Source organism: Bos indicus x Bos taurus, chromosome 25 (genome assembly GCF_003369695.1).
Source record: "Bos indicus x Bos taurus breed Angus x Brahman F1 hybrid chromosome 25, Bos_hybrid_MaternalHap_v2.0, whole genome shotgun sequence".
NCBI lineage: Eukaryota > Metazoa > Chordata > Mammalia > Artiodactyla > Bovidae > Bos > Bos indicus x Bos taurus.
Genome location: NC_040100.1, coordinates 41,000,994 through 41,016,630, shown reverse-complemented (window position 1 = coordinate 41,016,630; position 15,637 = coordinate 41,000,994). Strand labels below are relative to the sequence as shown.

At 60.1% G+C, this 15,637-nt stretch overlaps 3 protein-coding genes across 4 annotated transcripts; 2 read left to right on the top strand and 1 right to left on the bottom strand.

The window, feature by feature from the left end:
- The first annotated feature begins 77 nt into the window (after positions 1–77).
- On the top strand, positions 78–3,907 carry RNF151 (ring finger protein 151). Its single transcript, XM_027527826.1, is given in 4 exon segments — positions 78–427; positions 732–828; positions 3,427–3,872; positions 3,874–3,907. Coding segments are annotated over 4 exon segments (786 nt in total). The 5' UTR covers positions 78–218.
- A 1,396-nt stretch (positions 3,908–5,303) lies between these two features.
- Positions 5,304–11,383, top strand: TBL3 (transducin beta like 3). The gene is made up of 22 exons (XM_027527023.1): positions 5,304–5,437; positions 6,966–7,017; positions 7,112–7,207; positions 7,294–7,341; positions 7,449–7,590; positions 7,676–7,760; positions 7,845–8,015; positions 8,097–8,172; positions 8,257–8,350; positions 8,427–8,608; positions 8,701–8,842; positions 8,939–8,997; positions 9,077–9,180; positions 9,535–9,682; positions 9,768–9,998; positions 10,086–10,156; positions 10,230–10,386; positions 10,471–10,529; positions 10,658–10,761; positions 10,849–10,920; positions 11,004–11,162; positions 11,241–11,383. The coding sequence occupies exons 1-22, from the start codon at positions 5,358–5,360 to the stop codon at positions 11,348–11,350; spliced, it is 2,442 nt and encodes an 813-aa protein (XP_027382824.1). The 5' UTR covers positions 5,304–5,357; the 3' UTR covers positions 11,351–11,383.
- Positions 11,384–11,474: 91 nt separating this feature from the next.
- NOXO1 (NADPH oxidase organizer 1) lies at positions 11,475–15,502 on the bottom strand. Of its 2 annotated transcripts, none has more exons than XM_027527025.1 (8): positions 15,059–15,502; positions 13,392–13,472; positions 13,149–13,224; positions 12,874–13,054; positions 12,569–12,750; positions 12,337–12,450; positions 12,004–12,121; positions 11,475–11,915 (listed from the first exon to the last, which is right to left on the bottom strand). In XM_027527025.1, the coding sequence occupies exons 2-8, from the start codon at positions 13,470–13,472 to the stop codon at positions 11,663–11,665; spliced, it is 1,005 nt and encodes a 334-aa protein (XP_027382826.1). In that variant the 5' UTR covers positions 15,059–15,502; the 3' UTR covers positions 11,475–11,662. The 2 variants fall into 2 exon arrangements, with proteins under 2 accessions (XP_027382826.1, XP_027382825.1); XM_027527024.1 differs by lacking the exon at positions 15,059–15,502 and adding an exon at positions 13,565–15,019.
- Positions 15,503–15,637: the final 135 nt, after the last annotated feature.

Sequence of the window (15,637 nt, the reverse complement as noted above, 5' to 3'; positions counted from 1 at the left end):
GGGTACAGGGCCCCAAATGGGACAAGGAAACCTTTCAGAGACCTCTAGCCCGGGTCTAACTCCAGGCCAAGGCCTGCTTCTGCATCTGGGTCTGGTAGAAATGGGGGGTCTTGGGCCTCACTGCTGCCCCCTCACACTGGGTGCTGACCCAACCCTCCACTTGGGGTTCTCATGTGGCCCACCTCCCACCCAAAGCTTCCTGGAATCCCTTTCCATGCATGTGGAGTGGGGAGTCAGATCCTGGTCCCAGCCAGGCCCTGATGCAGGCCTGGCCTTTGCAGAGTGGCGGGTATGATCTCAACCTCTTCATCAGCCCTCCCGATTGCAACTTCCTGTGTTCTGTCTGCCATGGAGTTCTCAAGAGGCCGGTGAGGTTGCCGTGCAGCCACATCTTCTGCAAGAAATGCATCCTCCGGTGGCTAGCCAGGTGCTACTGGGCACCCAAGAGGCTCGGGGGCCAGGGCAGGGCTGGGGGGCCATGCCTAGGACCCAGAACAGAGAGGAAGGTCAGCCAAGCACTGGGTCATGGTGGCCATTAGGTTCAGCTGCCAAATCTGGGACGCTAATATAGGAGCTGGGCCCCTGTGGAATCTGCACCCTGGCCTCAGAGCTGAGCGCTCCCTATAAAGCCCTCTTACACCTCTTCCAGCTAGAGAGAAGGAAGGGCCGCCAGGGGAGGCATGTTGCTGCCACCTCCACGCCCAACAATCACCCCCACTCATGTCTCTTAGACAAAAGACCTGTCCATGCTGCAGGAAAGAGGTGAGACACAGAAAGATGGTCCATGTGAATAAACTCCAGAAGATCATTGGCCGCTTGGAAGTCAAGGTAACTCAGAACACCCCCTCCCATCACCCTACCCTCCTCCCCTCTGCATGGGTTGGGGCAAAGCCAGCAGAGGGGTTGAAAAGAACCCCACTCTCAGAACTGAGAGTTTCTATTCCACCAATACACTGCTCCCCTTAGGGTTATCAGACCTGGCTGAATGTGAGTCACTTCTCTACAACATACTTGATGTGTGGTTTGGGGCAAGTTACCTAACTTTTCTGAGCTCTAAGAGCCCCAGCTGTAAAATGGGGATAATAAAGGATGGAGAGCCTACTGTGGTGCCATTGCTCTCTAGCCTCATAGTTTTATAGATAGGGAAATTGAGATTACAAAAAAAAAAACAACCTTGGCTAGGGAGTGCCTTTTTGGTCTAGTGGTTAGGATTTGGCACTTTCGCTGCCATCAGTTCAGTTCAGTCACTCAGTCATGTCCAACCCTGTGACCCCATGGACTGTAGCACACCAGGCCTCCCTGTCCATCACCAACTCCCGGAGTTTACTCAGACTCATGTCCATTAAGTCGGTGATGCTATCCAACCATCTCATCCTCTGTTGTCCCCTTCTCCCACCTTCAGTCTTTCTCAGCATCAGGGTCTTTTCACATGAATCAGTTCTTTGCATCAAGTGGCCAAAGTATTGGAGTTTCAACTTCAGCATCAGTCCTTCCAACGAATATTCAGGACTGATTTCCTTTATGATTGACTAGATCTCCTTGCAGTCCAAGGGGCTCTCAAGAGCCTTCTCCAACAGCACAGTTCAAAAGCATCAATTCTTTGGCAGTCAGCTTTCTTTATAGTCCAACTCTCACATCCACACATGACTATTGGAAAAACCATAGCATTGACTAGACAGACCTTTGCTGGCAAAGTAATGTCTCTGCTTTTTAATATGCTGTCTAGGTTGGTCATAGCTTTTCTTCCAAGGAGTAAGCGTCTTTTAATTTCATGGCTGCAGTCACCATCTGCAGTGATTTTGGAGCTCAAGAAAATAAAGGCTCTCACTGTGTCCATTGTTTCCCCATCTATTTGCCATGAAGTGATGGGACCAAATGCCATGATCTTAGTTTTCTGAATGTTGAGTTTTAAGCCAATTTTTTTCACTCTCCTCTTTCACTTTCAATAAGAGGCTCTTCATTTTCTGCCATAAGGGTGCTGTCATCTGCGTATCTGCATATTTCTCCTGACAATCTTGATTCCAGCTTGTGCTTCATCCAGCCTGGTATTTTGCATGATACACTCTGCATAGAAGTTAAGTAAGCAGGGTGACAATATACAGCCTTGACGTATTCCTTTCCCGATTTGGAACCAGTCTGTTGTTTCATGTCCAGTTCTAACTGTTGCTTCTTGATGTGCATACAGATTTCTCAGGAGGCAGGTACGGTGGTCTGGTATTCCCATCTCTTGAAGAATTTTCCACAGTTTGTTGTGATGCACACAGTCAAAGGTTTCGGCACAGTCAATAAAGCAGATGTTTTTCTGGAACTCTTGCTTTTTCGATGATCCAATGGATGTTGGCAATTTGATCTCTGGTTCCCTCTTCCTTTTCTAAATCCAGCTTGAACATTTGGAAGTTCATGGTTCACGTACTGTTAAAGCCTGGCTTGGAGAATTTTGAGCATTACTTTACTAGCGTGTGAGATGAGTGCAATTATGCTGTAGTTTGAACATTCTTTGGTATTCCCTTTCTTTGAGATTGGAATGAAAACTGACCTTTTCCACTCCTGTGGCCACTGCTGGGTTTTCCAAATTTGCTGACATATTGAGTGCAGCACTTTAACAGCATTATCTTTTAGGATTTGAAATAGCTCAACTGGAATTCCATCACCTCCACTAGCTTTGTTCACAGTGATGCTTCCTAAGGCCCCACTTGACTTCGCATTCTAGGATGTCTGGCTCTAGGGGAGTGATCACACCATTGTGGCTATCTTACAAATAGCTGAGAAAAGAAAAGAAGCTAAAGGCAAAGGAGAAAAGGAAAGATATACCCATTTGAATGCAGAGTTCCAAAGAATAGCAAGGAGAGATAAGAAAGCCTTCCTCAGTGATCAAGGCAAAGAAATAGAGGAAAACAATAGAATGGGAAAGACTAGCGATCTCTTCAAGAAAATTAGAGATACCAAGGGAACATTTCATGCAAAGATGGGCTCAATAAAGGACAGAAATGGTATGGACCTAACAGAAGCAGAAGATATTAGGAAGAGGTGGCAAGAATACCAAAAACTATACAAAAGAGATCTTCATGACTCAGATAACCACGATGGTGTGATCATTCACTACTATATCCTGGGTTCAATTCCAAGAAAAAAAGAAGAAAAAAAAAAAGCCCGGCATACATACAACCCACTAGACCAAGCCAACCATGTAACTCCCTGTTCTCTACATCTCCTGTCCCCACTCCTCTGAGATCTAGATTTTTCCTACCTTCAAGCATTTGCTACAGTTTCCCTCTCTCTACCACATCACTGGTAGCCTAAAAGCTTGGGAGGCTGCCAGTCCAGTGTTTCCTGGTCAGTGGAACCTCAGGGATGGGGGATTCTTGGGGGTGTCTGGAGATGTCCCCAACCTGGTTTGGCTCACACGATGCTCTCCTCTACCCCCAGTGCAGGAACGCTGAAGCTGGATGCCAGGTGACGTGCCCCCTGGCCCATCGCAAGGGACACCAGGACTCATGCCCCTTCGAGCTGATGGTTTGCCCCAATGAAGGCTGCATGTTGCGGGTACCTCGTGGGGCCCTGGATGAGCACAGGCAGAATTGCCAGCATGGTGCCTATCATCGCTGCTCCCTGGGCTGCGGGGCCACCCTGGGCCCAGTCGAGCGGGCAAATCACAACTGCTACCGGGAGCTGCGAGAGGCCTGGTGCCAGCGCCAGCAGCGCAGCCGAACCTTGGTGCTCTGCCTGCTGCAGCACATGCGCAAAATGCACCGGACCACCGGCCTCATCCGACGGCAGCTGGCGGACTTCCTGGAGGAAGATGACCCCCTGCTCGTGGGTGCCCCGCAAGAGGAGGCTGAGGCCACCCCAGAAGGCAGCATTGGGGTTGAGGTGTGGGAGCCCCAGGGCCAAGCTACCTTGTAAATAGAGGGTAAATAAATGCAGAGCCCAGGTCTGGCCGCCTCACTACCACTGTGCTTGCGGACCTCACCCCGCCTCCTCCAGGAACTACTCCTCTCAGGGGAAAGAGGCACCTTAGCTTTTCCCCTGGACTTCTCCAAGTTCTTTCCCACCAGTTCCTCACACTGACTTTTTCCCTCAGCTCTCTGCCTGATTTTTTCTCACTCGATTGTCTCCTCTGCAGAGGTTCTCCCTGACCATCCTTTCCCAGTCCTCCTTCCCAGTTACCTTCTTCCAATCTGTTTCCTGGCTTCGCAGCCAGTAGCACAAACAGCTCAAACCCCTGAAGTCAAAGTACAAGCCAACTGCTCACAGTGATTCCCGAGGATCCCTCCTTATCTTGTTTCTGCCCTATATTCTCCTTCCTACTCACTCCCTGCAGCCACACCGGCTTGCTTCTCCTAAATGCCAGGCTTCTGCACTGCCTGTTCCTCAGTCTGAAGCATTGTTCCCCGAGATAATCAGAGGGCTCCCTGTTTCACCAACCTTCGGCTTTGCTCGCCCGGTTCACCTTTACAAGGAAGCCTCCTTCATCGCCCAGTTTAAAGCTGCGCCCCCTGCACTCCACTCCATCCTCACCCTGCTACATTCTTTCCAGGACACTAACCCACTCCAGTGTTCTTGCCTGGAGAATCCCAGGGACGGGGGAGCCTGGTGGGCTGCCGTCTGTGGGGTCGCACAGAGTCGGACACGACTGAAGCGACTTAGCAGCAGCAGCAGCAGCAACCACTTAACAAGATTATTCCGGGCCCTTCCTCTGCCCAGCCCTCACTTCACTAGCACGGCATCTTCTCTGGTGTCTCTCAAGTGCCTAGAACAGAGAACGTGCTCAATCAATATTCGAACGTCTCCGAAATCGCCCGATTTACTACCAGGAGGAGAAGGGAACGACCGAGGATGAGATGGTTGGATGGCATCACCGACTCGATGCACATGAGTCTGAGCAAACTCCGGGAGTTGGTGATAGACAGGGAAGCAGTCCATGGGGTCGCAAAGAGTCGGACTGGACAGAGCGACTAAACTGAAGTAGTTCCCTGCGGTATTTCTCATACCATACGCTAAGGCGGAGCCCGGTTCAGGGCTCTGCTAACCCACCGCGCTTAACCCAAACCCCAGAATGCCAAGGGGGCAGGAGTTTTGGGATTACTTCAATAACCAGTTCCTACGAAAACCTTTTCAAATTTCCATTTAAAAGACAGGCGGCTGGAGACTCCAGCACCCTCCGAGTTCAGGCCTCCCGCCCCTGCCACTCCCAAGTTACTCTATGCCCCACCCGCCAGGCCGGAAACGCCTCTGCCATCTTCCGCTTGCTGACGCCGCGCCTCTGCCCACAGCAAAGATGTCGCCGAGGTCGCAGCGCCGATGACGTCACAGTAGTAGTGGGCGGTGACGCCATCTCTGCGAGCCCAAGGTGCGGAATGGCTCCCGGGTCTCCCTCACGCGGTGGCACCGGCGACATGGCTGAGGTGGCGGCCGGAGTGGGCCGCTTCAAGTCCAAGTAAGCTGGGGCGCTGGGGCTGGGGGCGAACCCGCCGCTGGGGCTGGGGGCGCCGCCGAGGGAGGGAGCCGGGTTCGCAGCCGCAGTAGCGAAGGCGCCGGCGTGGGTCCCACACGCATCGGTTTGGGGAGGGATGAGGTACTGACGGGGCTGGGTCCTAACAGGCGGGCGGCGGCGTCGCGGCTGCGGCATCAGGTGGCAGATCAGGCACTGACAGCGCTCAGCTTTCGGAGGGCAGGCCCTGGAGCCTGGCCGGGTGCAGCTAGCTTCCGCGACCTAAAGTTGAAGCAGTTTCGGTCGGGGGTGGGGACAAGAGATCCCAAAGCGAGAGGAAGGGTCGAGGCCGGTCCTAGACGGTGGGAGTCCCCACCGCCTAGACGACGGCAGAAGAGCCACCTGTGGGCCAGGCGGCCTGGGGAGCTTTCACATGCTCTCTTCTCCAAGGACTGGGAAGAGAGGTCAGGACATGAGCTAGACCTCCGTGGCCAGGAGTCCCTGAATCCCGGGCTTATGCAATCCCCAACTTGATGTTGAATGTCTAAGTTCTGTGTTCCCGGGTCCAGACAGACTCAGTGTAACGCGCAGGAGCAGAGTTTGATGGGGGTAAACCTACCAAGTAGATCATTTCCATCAGTAGCTGTGACAAGCACTAGCAAGGGGAAGCCCTGATGCCAAGACTGCCTCTGTTGGATGGTCGAGCGGGCTCAGGGGGCCTCCAGCTTCCTCTTGGCCATCAGGCTTCCTTTAGTGGAGTTAGCCAGGCACCTTGGAAATTCAGAGAGGCCCAGGCTGGGAATAGGGAACAGCCTGTGTGAACACAAAGGATCAGAAGAGACCCCTCATGGCAGGTTCTTGGGAATATGTAAGGAGAGGAGAGGGTTTCAGGGCAGGGGACGACACAAACGAGTTGTGTTCTAAAACGCCTCTCTGGGAGCAAGCTTTGAGAGAGTGGTGGAGAGGCTATAGCAGCTCCCCAGAGAGGAGAGTGCCGTGGCCTGGACCAGCAAGGAAGTAGCCGAGGTGGGGGGTGAGGATAATCTGCCTGGAGAGTGGGGTGGAGGAAGGAACTGGGGTTGAGGAGGGGCAGGCTGGAGTTGGACCTCAAGGATAAGGATGTTTGAAGAGGATGTTGCTATGGGCTGGTACCCAGGCCTGGCCTCCTATGGCCAGCAGAGGGCGTCCAAGGCCTGGCTTGCTAGGCACCCTGGAGTCTCTGGGATTTGGACTGCCTTTGCTTCCCTGGGCCCATGTGGATCACTGACCCGCTCAGGGTCCCAAATCTTCTATAACAAGGCGGTACTAACACCCACCTCCAAATATGGTTGAGAGTGGTAAAGAAGGTAACAGACGAGCTCATCACCCCACCCTGCACGCGTGTGCACACACACACACCAGAATCCCAGCCCTCCCAGAAGCTCCTCGAGGGTTGGGCCCTATTGGGTTGACCTCTGGGAGAGCACCTAGCACAGGGCTGGGCACCGGGGACCACGGGGTGGTGGTTCACTCTCTTGCCCTGTCTTCCCTCCAGCTATGCTGTTGAGCGCAAAATCGAGCCTTTCTACAAGGGCGGGAAGGTGCAGGTACTGGCCCCGGGGTAGGGCGGGGGGTTGGCAGGGTGATGAGGCAGCCTGGAGCTGCAGGGTGTTCCCTTGGCTGAGACCCCTTTGCCCCCAGCTGGACCAGACTGGACAGCACCTCTTCTGTGTCTGTGGCACCAGAGTCAACATCTTGGATGTGGCCTCGGGGGCCGTGCTGCGGAGCCTGGAGCAGGTGAGGGCGGGGAGGGTCAGGGCGAGGGCCTGGTGTGGACGGCGGCCTGTTCTCATGGTGCCCTGCGCACCCACTCTCACCCCTAGGAGGACCAGGAGGACATCACTGCCTTTGACCTCAGCCCCGACGACAAGGTATGTGCGATCAGGACAGGAGGCGGGCTCCGGTACCTCCCACCCAGACTGAGTGGGTGAGGATGGCATGTACACCCGTGCCCCAGCTGAACTGCGTCCTCCCCTAGGTGCTGGTGACAGCCAGCCGGGCCCTGCTGCTGGCTCAGTGGGCCTGGCAAGAGGGCAGTGTCACCCGCCTGTGGAAGGCGATACACACAGCCCCTGTGGCCACCATGGCCTTCGACCCCACCTCCACACTGCTAGCCACAGGTAGGACCCCGGCTGGGTTGGGGGCGGCGAGCCAGGCGGGGATCTTTGGGCCCACAGCGCCCCCACCTCGGATCCACTCCCACAGGCGGCTGTGATGGGGCCGTGCGCGTCTGGGACGTCGTGCGGTGCTATGGGACACACCACTTTCGGGGCTCGTCGGGCGTTGTGCAGTGAGTCAGGGCGGTGGGGGGCGGGGGCGGGGGGCGTCACTGCCAGGGCGACACAGCTCACAGCTCTGCCCCGCCTGCCTGCAGCCTGGTGGCCTTCCACCCGGACCCCGCTCGCCTGCTGCTCTTCTCCTCGGCCGCAGATACCAGCATCCGCGTGTGGTCGCTGCAGGAGCGGTCGTGCCTGGCCGTGCTGACTGCCCACTACAGTGCTGTCACGTCTCTGACCTTCAGCGCCGATGGCCACACCATGCTCAGGTCAGAGCCCAGCGCCCCGGCCTTGGCAGGGAAGGGAGGGCCACAGCCGCGGCCTGGGCACTGAGGCGGGTGTCCCCCCAGCTCGGGCCGGGACAAGATCTGTGTCATCTGGGACCTGCGGAGCCTCCAGGCCACAAGGACCGTGCCAGTGTTTGAGGTGGGGGCGCCAGGGCCAGTGAGGGCGGTGGGAGGGGAGGGGCGGCGGGGCTGGGGCCTCCACCCCTGACCCGCTTGCCCTCAGAGCGTGGAGGCCGCGGTGCTGCTGCCGGAGGAGCCGGCACCGGAGCTGGGTGTGAAGTCCGCGGGCCTGCACTTCCTGACGGCCGGCGACCAAGGTGCGTGGGCTGGGCACGGGCGGGAGGGGGTGGGGGCCGGCGGACCCTGAGTCCCAGCGGCCTTGTCCCCGCGCAGGTGCGCTGCGCGTGTGGGAGGCGGCCTCGGGGCGGTGTGTCCACGCACAGCAGCGGCTGCGCGGCCCTGGGCGGGAGCTGACCCACTGCACCCTGGCCCACGCCGCCGGCCTGCTCCTCAGCGTCACTGCCGACCACAACCTGCTGCTCTACGACGCGCGCTCCCTGCAGCTGCGGAAACAGGTGCGCGTGCACTGCCCCTGCTAGGCCCCGCCCTGGTGCCAACACCCCCACCCCGCTCACCCAGCCTGCCCCATGTCCCTCCTGCCCCACAGTTCGCCGGCTACAGCGAGGAGGTGCTGGATGTCCGGTTCCTTGGGCCTGAGGACTCCCACGTTGTCGTGGCGTCTAACAGCCCCTGCCTGAAGGTGTTTGATCTACAGACCTCAGCCTGCCAGATTCTCCACGGCCACACAGGTGAGGGCAGGAACCAGGCCCTAGGCCCTTACCCGGATGGAGTGCCCGGCCTGGCCTCAGCTGATCTCTAGCTACGGCCACTCCACTTTCTTCCAGACATCGTCCTGGCCCTAGACGTGTTCCGGAAGGGGCGGCTCTTTGCTAGCTGTGCCAAGGTGAGACACCAAAGGAACTGAGGGGCAGGGACTGGTGGGGAAGCCCTGCCCAGCCTCCCCTCACCCTTCGGATCCCCAGGATCAGAGCATCCGCGTCTGGAGGATGAACAAGGCCGGTGAAGTGGCTTGTGTGGCTCAGGGCTCTGGGCACACACACAGCGTGGGCACCATCTGCTGCTCCAGGTAGTGGTCAGGGCCGGGGGTGTCACAGAGGCAGAGGCGGCTCTCACCTTGCTCTCCGAGTCTCCAGCCCAGGGGTGTGAAACAGAGGCTGGGGCAGGGTACCCCAAGGGACTGCGGTTCCTTAGAAGTAGCCTTGAGGTTGGTGGGTAAAAGGACACTGAGCGATGCCCGGGGGAGGGGTCCCACTGTTGGACTGAGTCACCAGGGGTGCCGGGGTGGGGGGCACATAGCAGTTCCAGTCGTGGGGCAGGCTTCCCGGTCTCCTGAGGTCTGGCAGGCCTGAGCGGTGGGGCTCTGCCGGCAGGGCTGGCCAGGGCTCAGCAGGTGTCTCCCTTCCCCTAAATCCGGCCGCAGGCTGAAGGAGACGTTCCTGGTGACGGGCAGCCAGGACTGCACTGTGAAGCTCTGGCCCCTCCCTGAAGCCCTGCTGTCCAAGGGCACAGGCCACGAGGGCGGCCCGGTCCTCCTGCAGGCCCAGGCCACGCAGCGCTGCCACGACAAGGTGACCGCACGCAGCGCCCGGGTGGGGTCATGGCCAGGCCCTCGCCAGGACGGGGCTCTGAGCAGCTGCCTGCTCTTGCCACCAGGACATCAATAGTGTGGCTGTCGCCCCCAATGACAAGCTGCTGGCCACGGGCTCACAGGACCGTACGGCCAAACTCTGGGCCCTGCCACGGTGCCAGCTGCTGGGCACCTTCTCGGGCCACCGGCGCGGCCTCTGGTGCGTCCAGTTCTCGCCCATGGACCAGGTGCTGGCCACGGCCTCGGCCGATGGCACCATCAAGCTCTGGGCCCTGCAGGACTTCAGCTGCCTCAAGGTGAGCCGCCCCTGGCCCAGGCCTGGCACCCCCTCCACCCCAGACCCAGCCCCCCACCCGAGGCCTCACCCCCCACCCCCCCCACAGACTTTCGAGGGGCATGATACTTCTGTGCTGAAGGTGGCCTTTGTAAGCCGCGGCACGCAGCTGCTGTCCAGGTGAGTAGGGGGTGGGCAGGGCCGGGGTGCGCCGGGTGGGCCCAGGCTGAACCCCTCCCCACCCCCACCCCAGTGGCTCTGACGGGCTCCTGAAGCTCTGGACCATCAAGAACAACGAGTGCGTGCGGACGCTGGACGCTCACGAGGACAAGGTCTGGGGGCTGCACTGCAGCCGGCTGGACGACCGCGCCCTCACCGGTGCCAGTGACTCCCGCGTCATCCTCTGGAAGGTGTGTGGGCCAGGGAGGGCATCACAGTGGGCAGGGCAGCGTGGGGGCCAGTCTGAGCCCAATGTGACCCCGGTCTGACCCCAGGACGTGACCGAGGCGGAGCAGGCCGAGGAGCAGGCCAAGAGAGAGGAGCAGGTGGTCAAGTAAGTGGGGTCTCCCCGCCCCCCAGCTTGGAGTCGGTGCGCTGGTCCCTCCTCTCTGGAGCAGCCACCCTGCTTGCCTGGCTGGGTCCCCCAGGGGCCCTGTGCCCTGTCCCCTCCTTGCCCTCCAGGCAGCAAGAGCTCGACAACCTGCTCCATGAGAAGCGCTACCTGCGGGCGCTGGGCCTGGCCATCTCCCTGGACCGGCCCCACACTGTGCTGACCGTCATCCAGGGTCAGTGCTGCCTCGGGCTGCACGGGGCGGGTCTCTCGGGATCTGTGCTGCCCCTTCCCTATGGCTCAACCTCTTCTCCACCCGCAGCCATCCGAAGGGACCCCGAGTCCTGCGAGAAGCTGGAAACCACGGTGCTCCAACTGCGGCGCGACCAGAAAGGTCTGGGGTGGGCAGGTCAGGCCGGATGGGGCCGCGTGAGGCTGGGGGTGCGGGGGCAGGTGTGACTGTGCTGTCGCCCACAGAGGCTTTGCTGCGCTTCTGCGTCACATGGAACACCAACTCGCGGCACTGCCACGAGGCCCAGGCCGTGCTGGGTGTGCTGCTGCGGCATGAGGCCCCGGACGAGCTGCTGACCTATGATGGTGTGCGGGCCTCCCTCGAGGGCCTGCTGCCCTACACCGGTGAGTGGGCCGGCCGGGGGGCGGGCAGGGCCGTCCGCCACACTCGGCCGCCCCTGACAGCCTGCGGTCCTCCCCCAGAGCGGCACTTCCAGCGGCTCAGCCGGATGCTGCAGGCAGCCACCTTCCTGGACTTCCTGTGGCACAACATGAAGCTGCCCGCCCTCCCCACGGCCCCCGCGGCCCTGTGAAACAGAGGGAAACACAGACTCTGCTGTCTTGGCTCCCTGTGTCCGTCTTGACTTCATCTCAGCCCCTGGTCCTGGGCCACAGCTGGCCCACCCCCAGACCTGCCCTTCAGCACAGACACGGCTCTGTCAGTCAGGAGAGCTTTACTCAGGGCACACCAGGGGCACGCAGCCCAGCAAGCCCCACCGCCACCGCCCCTCCCGTGGCCCTGAGGCCGAGGCAGCTGCTAGCTGTCATCCCTGGGCTCTGGAGCCTCGGGTGGTCCCTGGGGTCTGGGGTGCACAGCACCGCCCTCCACGACGGGCCATGCTCTCTCAGGGGGCTCCCTGCTGCAGTGCCTTACAGGTGATGGTGCAGCAGCGGCTCTGAATGACGCTCAGAGGCGGCCGGGCAGGCACAGGAGGCGGAAGCATTGCGGCCTGGGGGGACCTGGGGGAGCTGTGGGCCTTGCCCTCCCTGCCCTCTGCACCGTCAGCCCCGCGGTGGAGCCATGGCCCGCTGAGGAGGGTGCCCAGCCCATCCCGCTGCAGCATCACAGCTGGGAGAAGACCAGTGCGGCCTTGGAACCTGTAGGACGCGAGTTTGGTTGGCTCTGGGCCCCACCCACCCCACCCCCTCTGCACCAGACCGGCTGCCAGAGCCCCAGCCCACACACCTGCACAGCCACCAGCCTCGGTCGGAGGCTTCCAGCACATGCACGCGTGCCCCTGTGGGCACGGACAGCTCATCAGCCCGGCTGCTCTCATAGGCGCGGACAGCACAGAACTGGGGCCCTGGGGGTAGACGCTGGGTGGTCACCATGGGGCTTCAGAGCTCTCTCTTAATACCAGAGACCCCTTCTAGAGCCCAGTGGGCTCTGGCTCGCTCTGGGGCCAAGCACACACTGCAGGGCCACCGTCGCCCCCGCCATCTCATGGCCTCCCTCCCCCGGCACGCGCTGGACGCTGCCCCGTGACGGCACGGGCGTGGGGAGGAGGGTCAGTCTCACCGCTTATCCCCAGGAGCTGTCCCCCATCCTGTCCCTGGTGTGGGGCCGCCTCTTCCAGGTAGGGAGCTGGAAACCACGCCGTCTGCTGGTCCTCGTTCGTCACCAGCCACCAGCCTATGCCCAAGAAGGGGATGGGCGGGGGGCTTCAGCTCCTGCAGCCCACTGGGATCCCAGGGGCAGGAGGGTGTGTCCCTGCAACAGGCGCCAGCCCACCTGCGGGGCGTCAGCCCACCTGAGGGGTGTCGTAGCAGCACATCCAGGGCCTCCTGGGCCTGAGCGTGGAAGGGCTGGCCCCGCGTGTCCTGGGTGCTGAAGGTCTGCAGGCAGTGCAGGCTCTGGGCCTCCAGGGTGCGGACCGCAGGGCTGCCTGAGGGGCCTGGTGAGGGCTCTTGCGGGGTGGGCAGGATCACCAGGCTGGTGAGGGCCCAGGATGCAAGGGAGAGGTGTCAGGTGTCTCCCACAGGCCCATCAGGCCTCCAAGCCAACCCGCCTGTGGGCCCTTCCCCACCACGCCTCCCCCGTCCTCCGGGCAGGCACCTGCCAGGTGGCAGCATAGGCTCCAGGTCCAGAGGTTGTGGTGTGAAGAAGCCAGTGAGCTCCAGGCTGCGGGACACACACTCCCCGGCCGCCAGCAGTGCCCTCAGGTAGGCCTCCAGCAGCTGCAGGCGGGCCAGGCCTCGGCCCGTGCGGCTTCGGTGCACCAGCCAGGGTGCATCGGCTGCGGGCAGGACGGGGCAGCTGTGGGAGCCCCGCCCGGGCTCCTCATGTCCCACTGCTGCCGCCCCACCCTCCTGGATCCCTGCTGGCCTGACCTGGGAGCTTGGGGAGAACTCGATCAGATCTCCGCAGTAGGCCCGCCTCCACCGGGAAGGTCTCCTTGAGGGTTTTCTGAGAGCAAGAAGAGTCATCACTGGTCTCTGAAGGCCCACTAGTTTCCCCTGGGAGGGCAGGCAGGGGTCCCTTGGCTGAAAGCCCGAGTGGGCACGAGGGCAGGGCGTGGGTGGTCTCTCGTGGGTCAGGTTGCTAGGGGAAGTTGGGTGACCAGGTTCACTCACGTGGAGTCTCCTGAAGTCCTCCCAGCTTCTGCGTATGAAGCTGTCGCTGTCGTCCGACCAGCACACAGAGAAGGTGAACATCTGCTGGGGGAAGGTTGGGAGTGTCTTGGAGGCACTGGGCCAGGAGCTCCCCCACCTCCTCTAGGGCTGGCAGGGGTCCCACGGGCTCCTACCTGGAACCTCTCTGTCTGCACCAGAGCTGCCCCGCTCACACACACCGGGTGCCGGGCTCCCTCCATCCTGGTGACCTCCCCAGATCTCCGTGAGGGACTTCTGGGAGTCTGCTGGGTGTGACCCCAGGTCCCACTACCTCCCTGCCCATATAGGGAGGAGGGGAGGCCTTGGGCACCCAGAAGGCTGGAATTCCCCAGCAGCGCCCCAGTCCTGGCTGCACTCCCCTGCACTTGACGGGCCTTCCCCACTTCCTCGCCGTGCCCCTCACCTGGGTAGGCAGGGGCATGGGGCTCCCCAGGTAGGAGAGGAAGCAGTGACGGTGGAGGGGCTCCTGCCAGAGTGTGAGCGTGGGGGGAGGAGGGGAAGGCAGGGCCATTAGAGCACCAGCAGGCTGCCCCTCCTGGCTCGCCACGCCCTGCTGGTGCCCAGGCTGGGCAGAGCCGCCCAGTGGCCCGGTATGCCCCTGGCTCTGTCCCTGAGCTGACTGCAGTTGTCACCAGGAAAATATTAAAGGCTCTAAGTGCTTTGTTTGGCTTAATCCTCACATTGGAGGAAAGGTCTCTTAATGTCCCCAAATGGCAGAGGAGGAAATTTGTGTTAAACAGATATTGTCAGGGTTTCTTCATCATCTGGGGAGAGGCAGACCTCACAGGCTCACCCCACAGGTCCCACTGTGGTGGAGGGGCTTGCGGCAGGATGAAGAGGGTTCATCTGTAGTCACTAGCATTGGGAATGGCGAGGTGGAATTGGGAATGACTAGGACTGTTCCAAGAATCACCTCTGAATTCATGATTTATCAGTGTGCTGCAGACAGAACCTCTGAGGTCAGGAGTGACCCTCCCCCAACTAGCTGGGGCGGTGAAGGGAAGGCCCTAGAATCCCCAGACAGATGCTGCGCCCAGGGGCCCATATCTCAGGACCACCACCTTACAGGGGAGACGAGAGCCCATCCAAACCTGGCGCATGGGGGTTCTTCCTTCCCCAGCCCACAGCTCTGAGAGCTGGGAGGGGCGGCCAGCCTGATGGCCCTTCCCCTCCTCCCTCAATCACACTCTGGCAGGAGGGCCTCAGTCCCAGCCCCTCCACCCAAGCCCTGGAGGGAGGGAAGGGTCAGGAAGCCACCCCGGCCTGACAAAAGGCCTTTGTGCATCTGTCCTGCCAGAGGCACTCTCTGAAGCCTTCAAACCTCCCCTGGTCTTGGCCCAGGCAATGAACACCTGTGGACACAGGCCTAATTTTTGCAAAGTGCCTTCAGTCCAGCTGTCATAATTCTTGCCAATCTCAGTGGGGGTCGCTGGCCTGGTAGGGTACAAAGTGGGATGGCTCCTGCTCCCTTGGAAGACAGAGATGTTGGAGAAGGGCCAGTCTGCTCACAGCCAGGGACCTAGAAGGATGCTGCGGCCCCTCCCTACACTGCTGACAGTCCCATGTTCCCCACCCCCAGCAACCGAGATCCTCTCAACACTCTCCACATCCCCTCCCTCACTTCTCACCTGGACCACTACAACAGCTCCATGCTCCCCCGACAAAGCCTGTGGTCCTCTCTTGCTGCCGTGAAATACACTCTCCAGAGGAATCTATGCAAAACCGAAATGGGATCAAACTTCCCAGCACCGTCCCAGGGTCCTGAGCATACATCCCCAGCTCCTGGGTCAGTTGATGGTATCCTCAGTGGGCCCCTGGCCACCTCAGGACCTCTGCCCACACCACCCTTCCCAGGTCCTGTCCCACACTGGCCTTTCTGCCCAAGCAGGAAGTCAAGCTCCTCCTCCCTCCTCCGTTGGCTCTGACTACTTTCCTCAGCTGATTTCTCATTCTTCAGGCCTCTCTGCCTAAGGGTCAACTCCTCAAGGAGGCCTCCTAGATTTAACACACCCTGTTCATAGCCTCCATCACAGCTTGTACCTAAACACTTATTAGTGTGACTCTTGTTTTTTCCATCTTGACCACTAGACCATGGGCTGAGGAGGTGAGGGAGGAACGAATCTTGCTCCTCGCCCTGTCCAGAGCCTGGAGCAGTGCTAAGGACAGATTAGGCACTACACAGGTATTTGCAGAATCAATTAATGTAC

Coding starts and splice junctions, on each gene's coding strand:
- NOXO1 (XM_027527024.1), bottom strand. CDS start 13,630: ATGGAGGGAGCCCGGCACCCGGTGTGTGTGAGCGGGGCAGCTCTGGTG. Junction 12,751..12,873: donor CCTATGCTGCCACCTGGCAG/GTGCCTGCCCGG, acceptor GGCCCTCACCAG/CCTGGTGATCCTGCCCACCC. Junction 12,451..12,568: donor GCTGCTACGACACCCCTCAG/GTGGGCTGACGC, acceptor TCTTGGGCATAG/GCTGGTGGCTGGTGACGAAC.
- TBL3 (XM_027527023.1), top strand. CDS start 5,358: ATGGCTCCCGGGTCTCCCTCACGCGGTGGCACCGGCGACATGGCTGAG. Junction 8,016..8,096: donor GATGGCCACACCATGCTCAG/GTCAGAGCCCAG, acceptor GTGTCCCCCCAG/CTCGGGCCGGGACAAGATCT. Junction 8,351..8,426: donor CCTGACGGCCGGCGACCAAG/GTGCGTGGGCTG, acceptor GTCCCCGCGCAG/GTGCGCTGCGCGTGTGGGAG.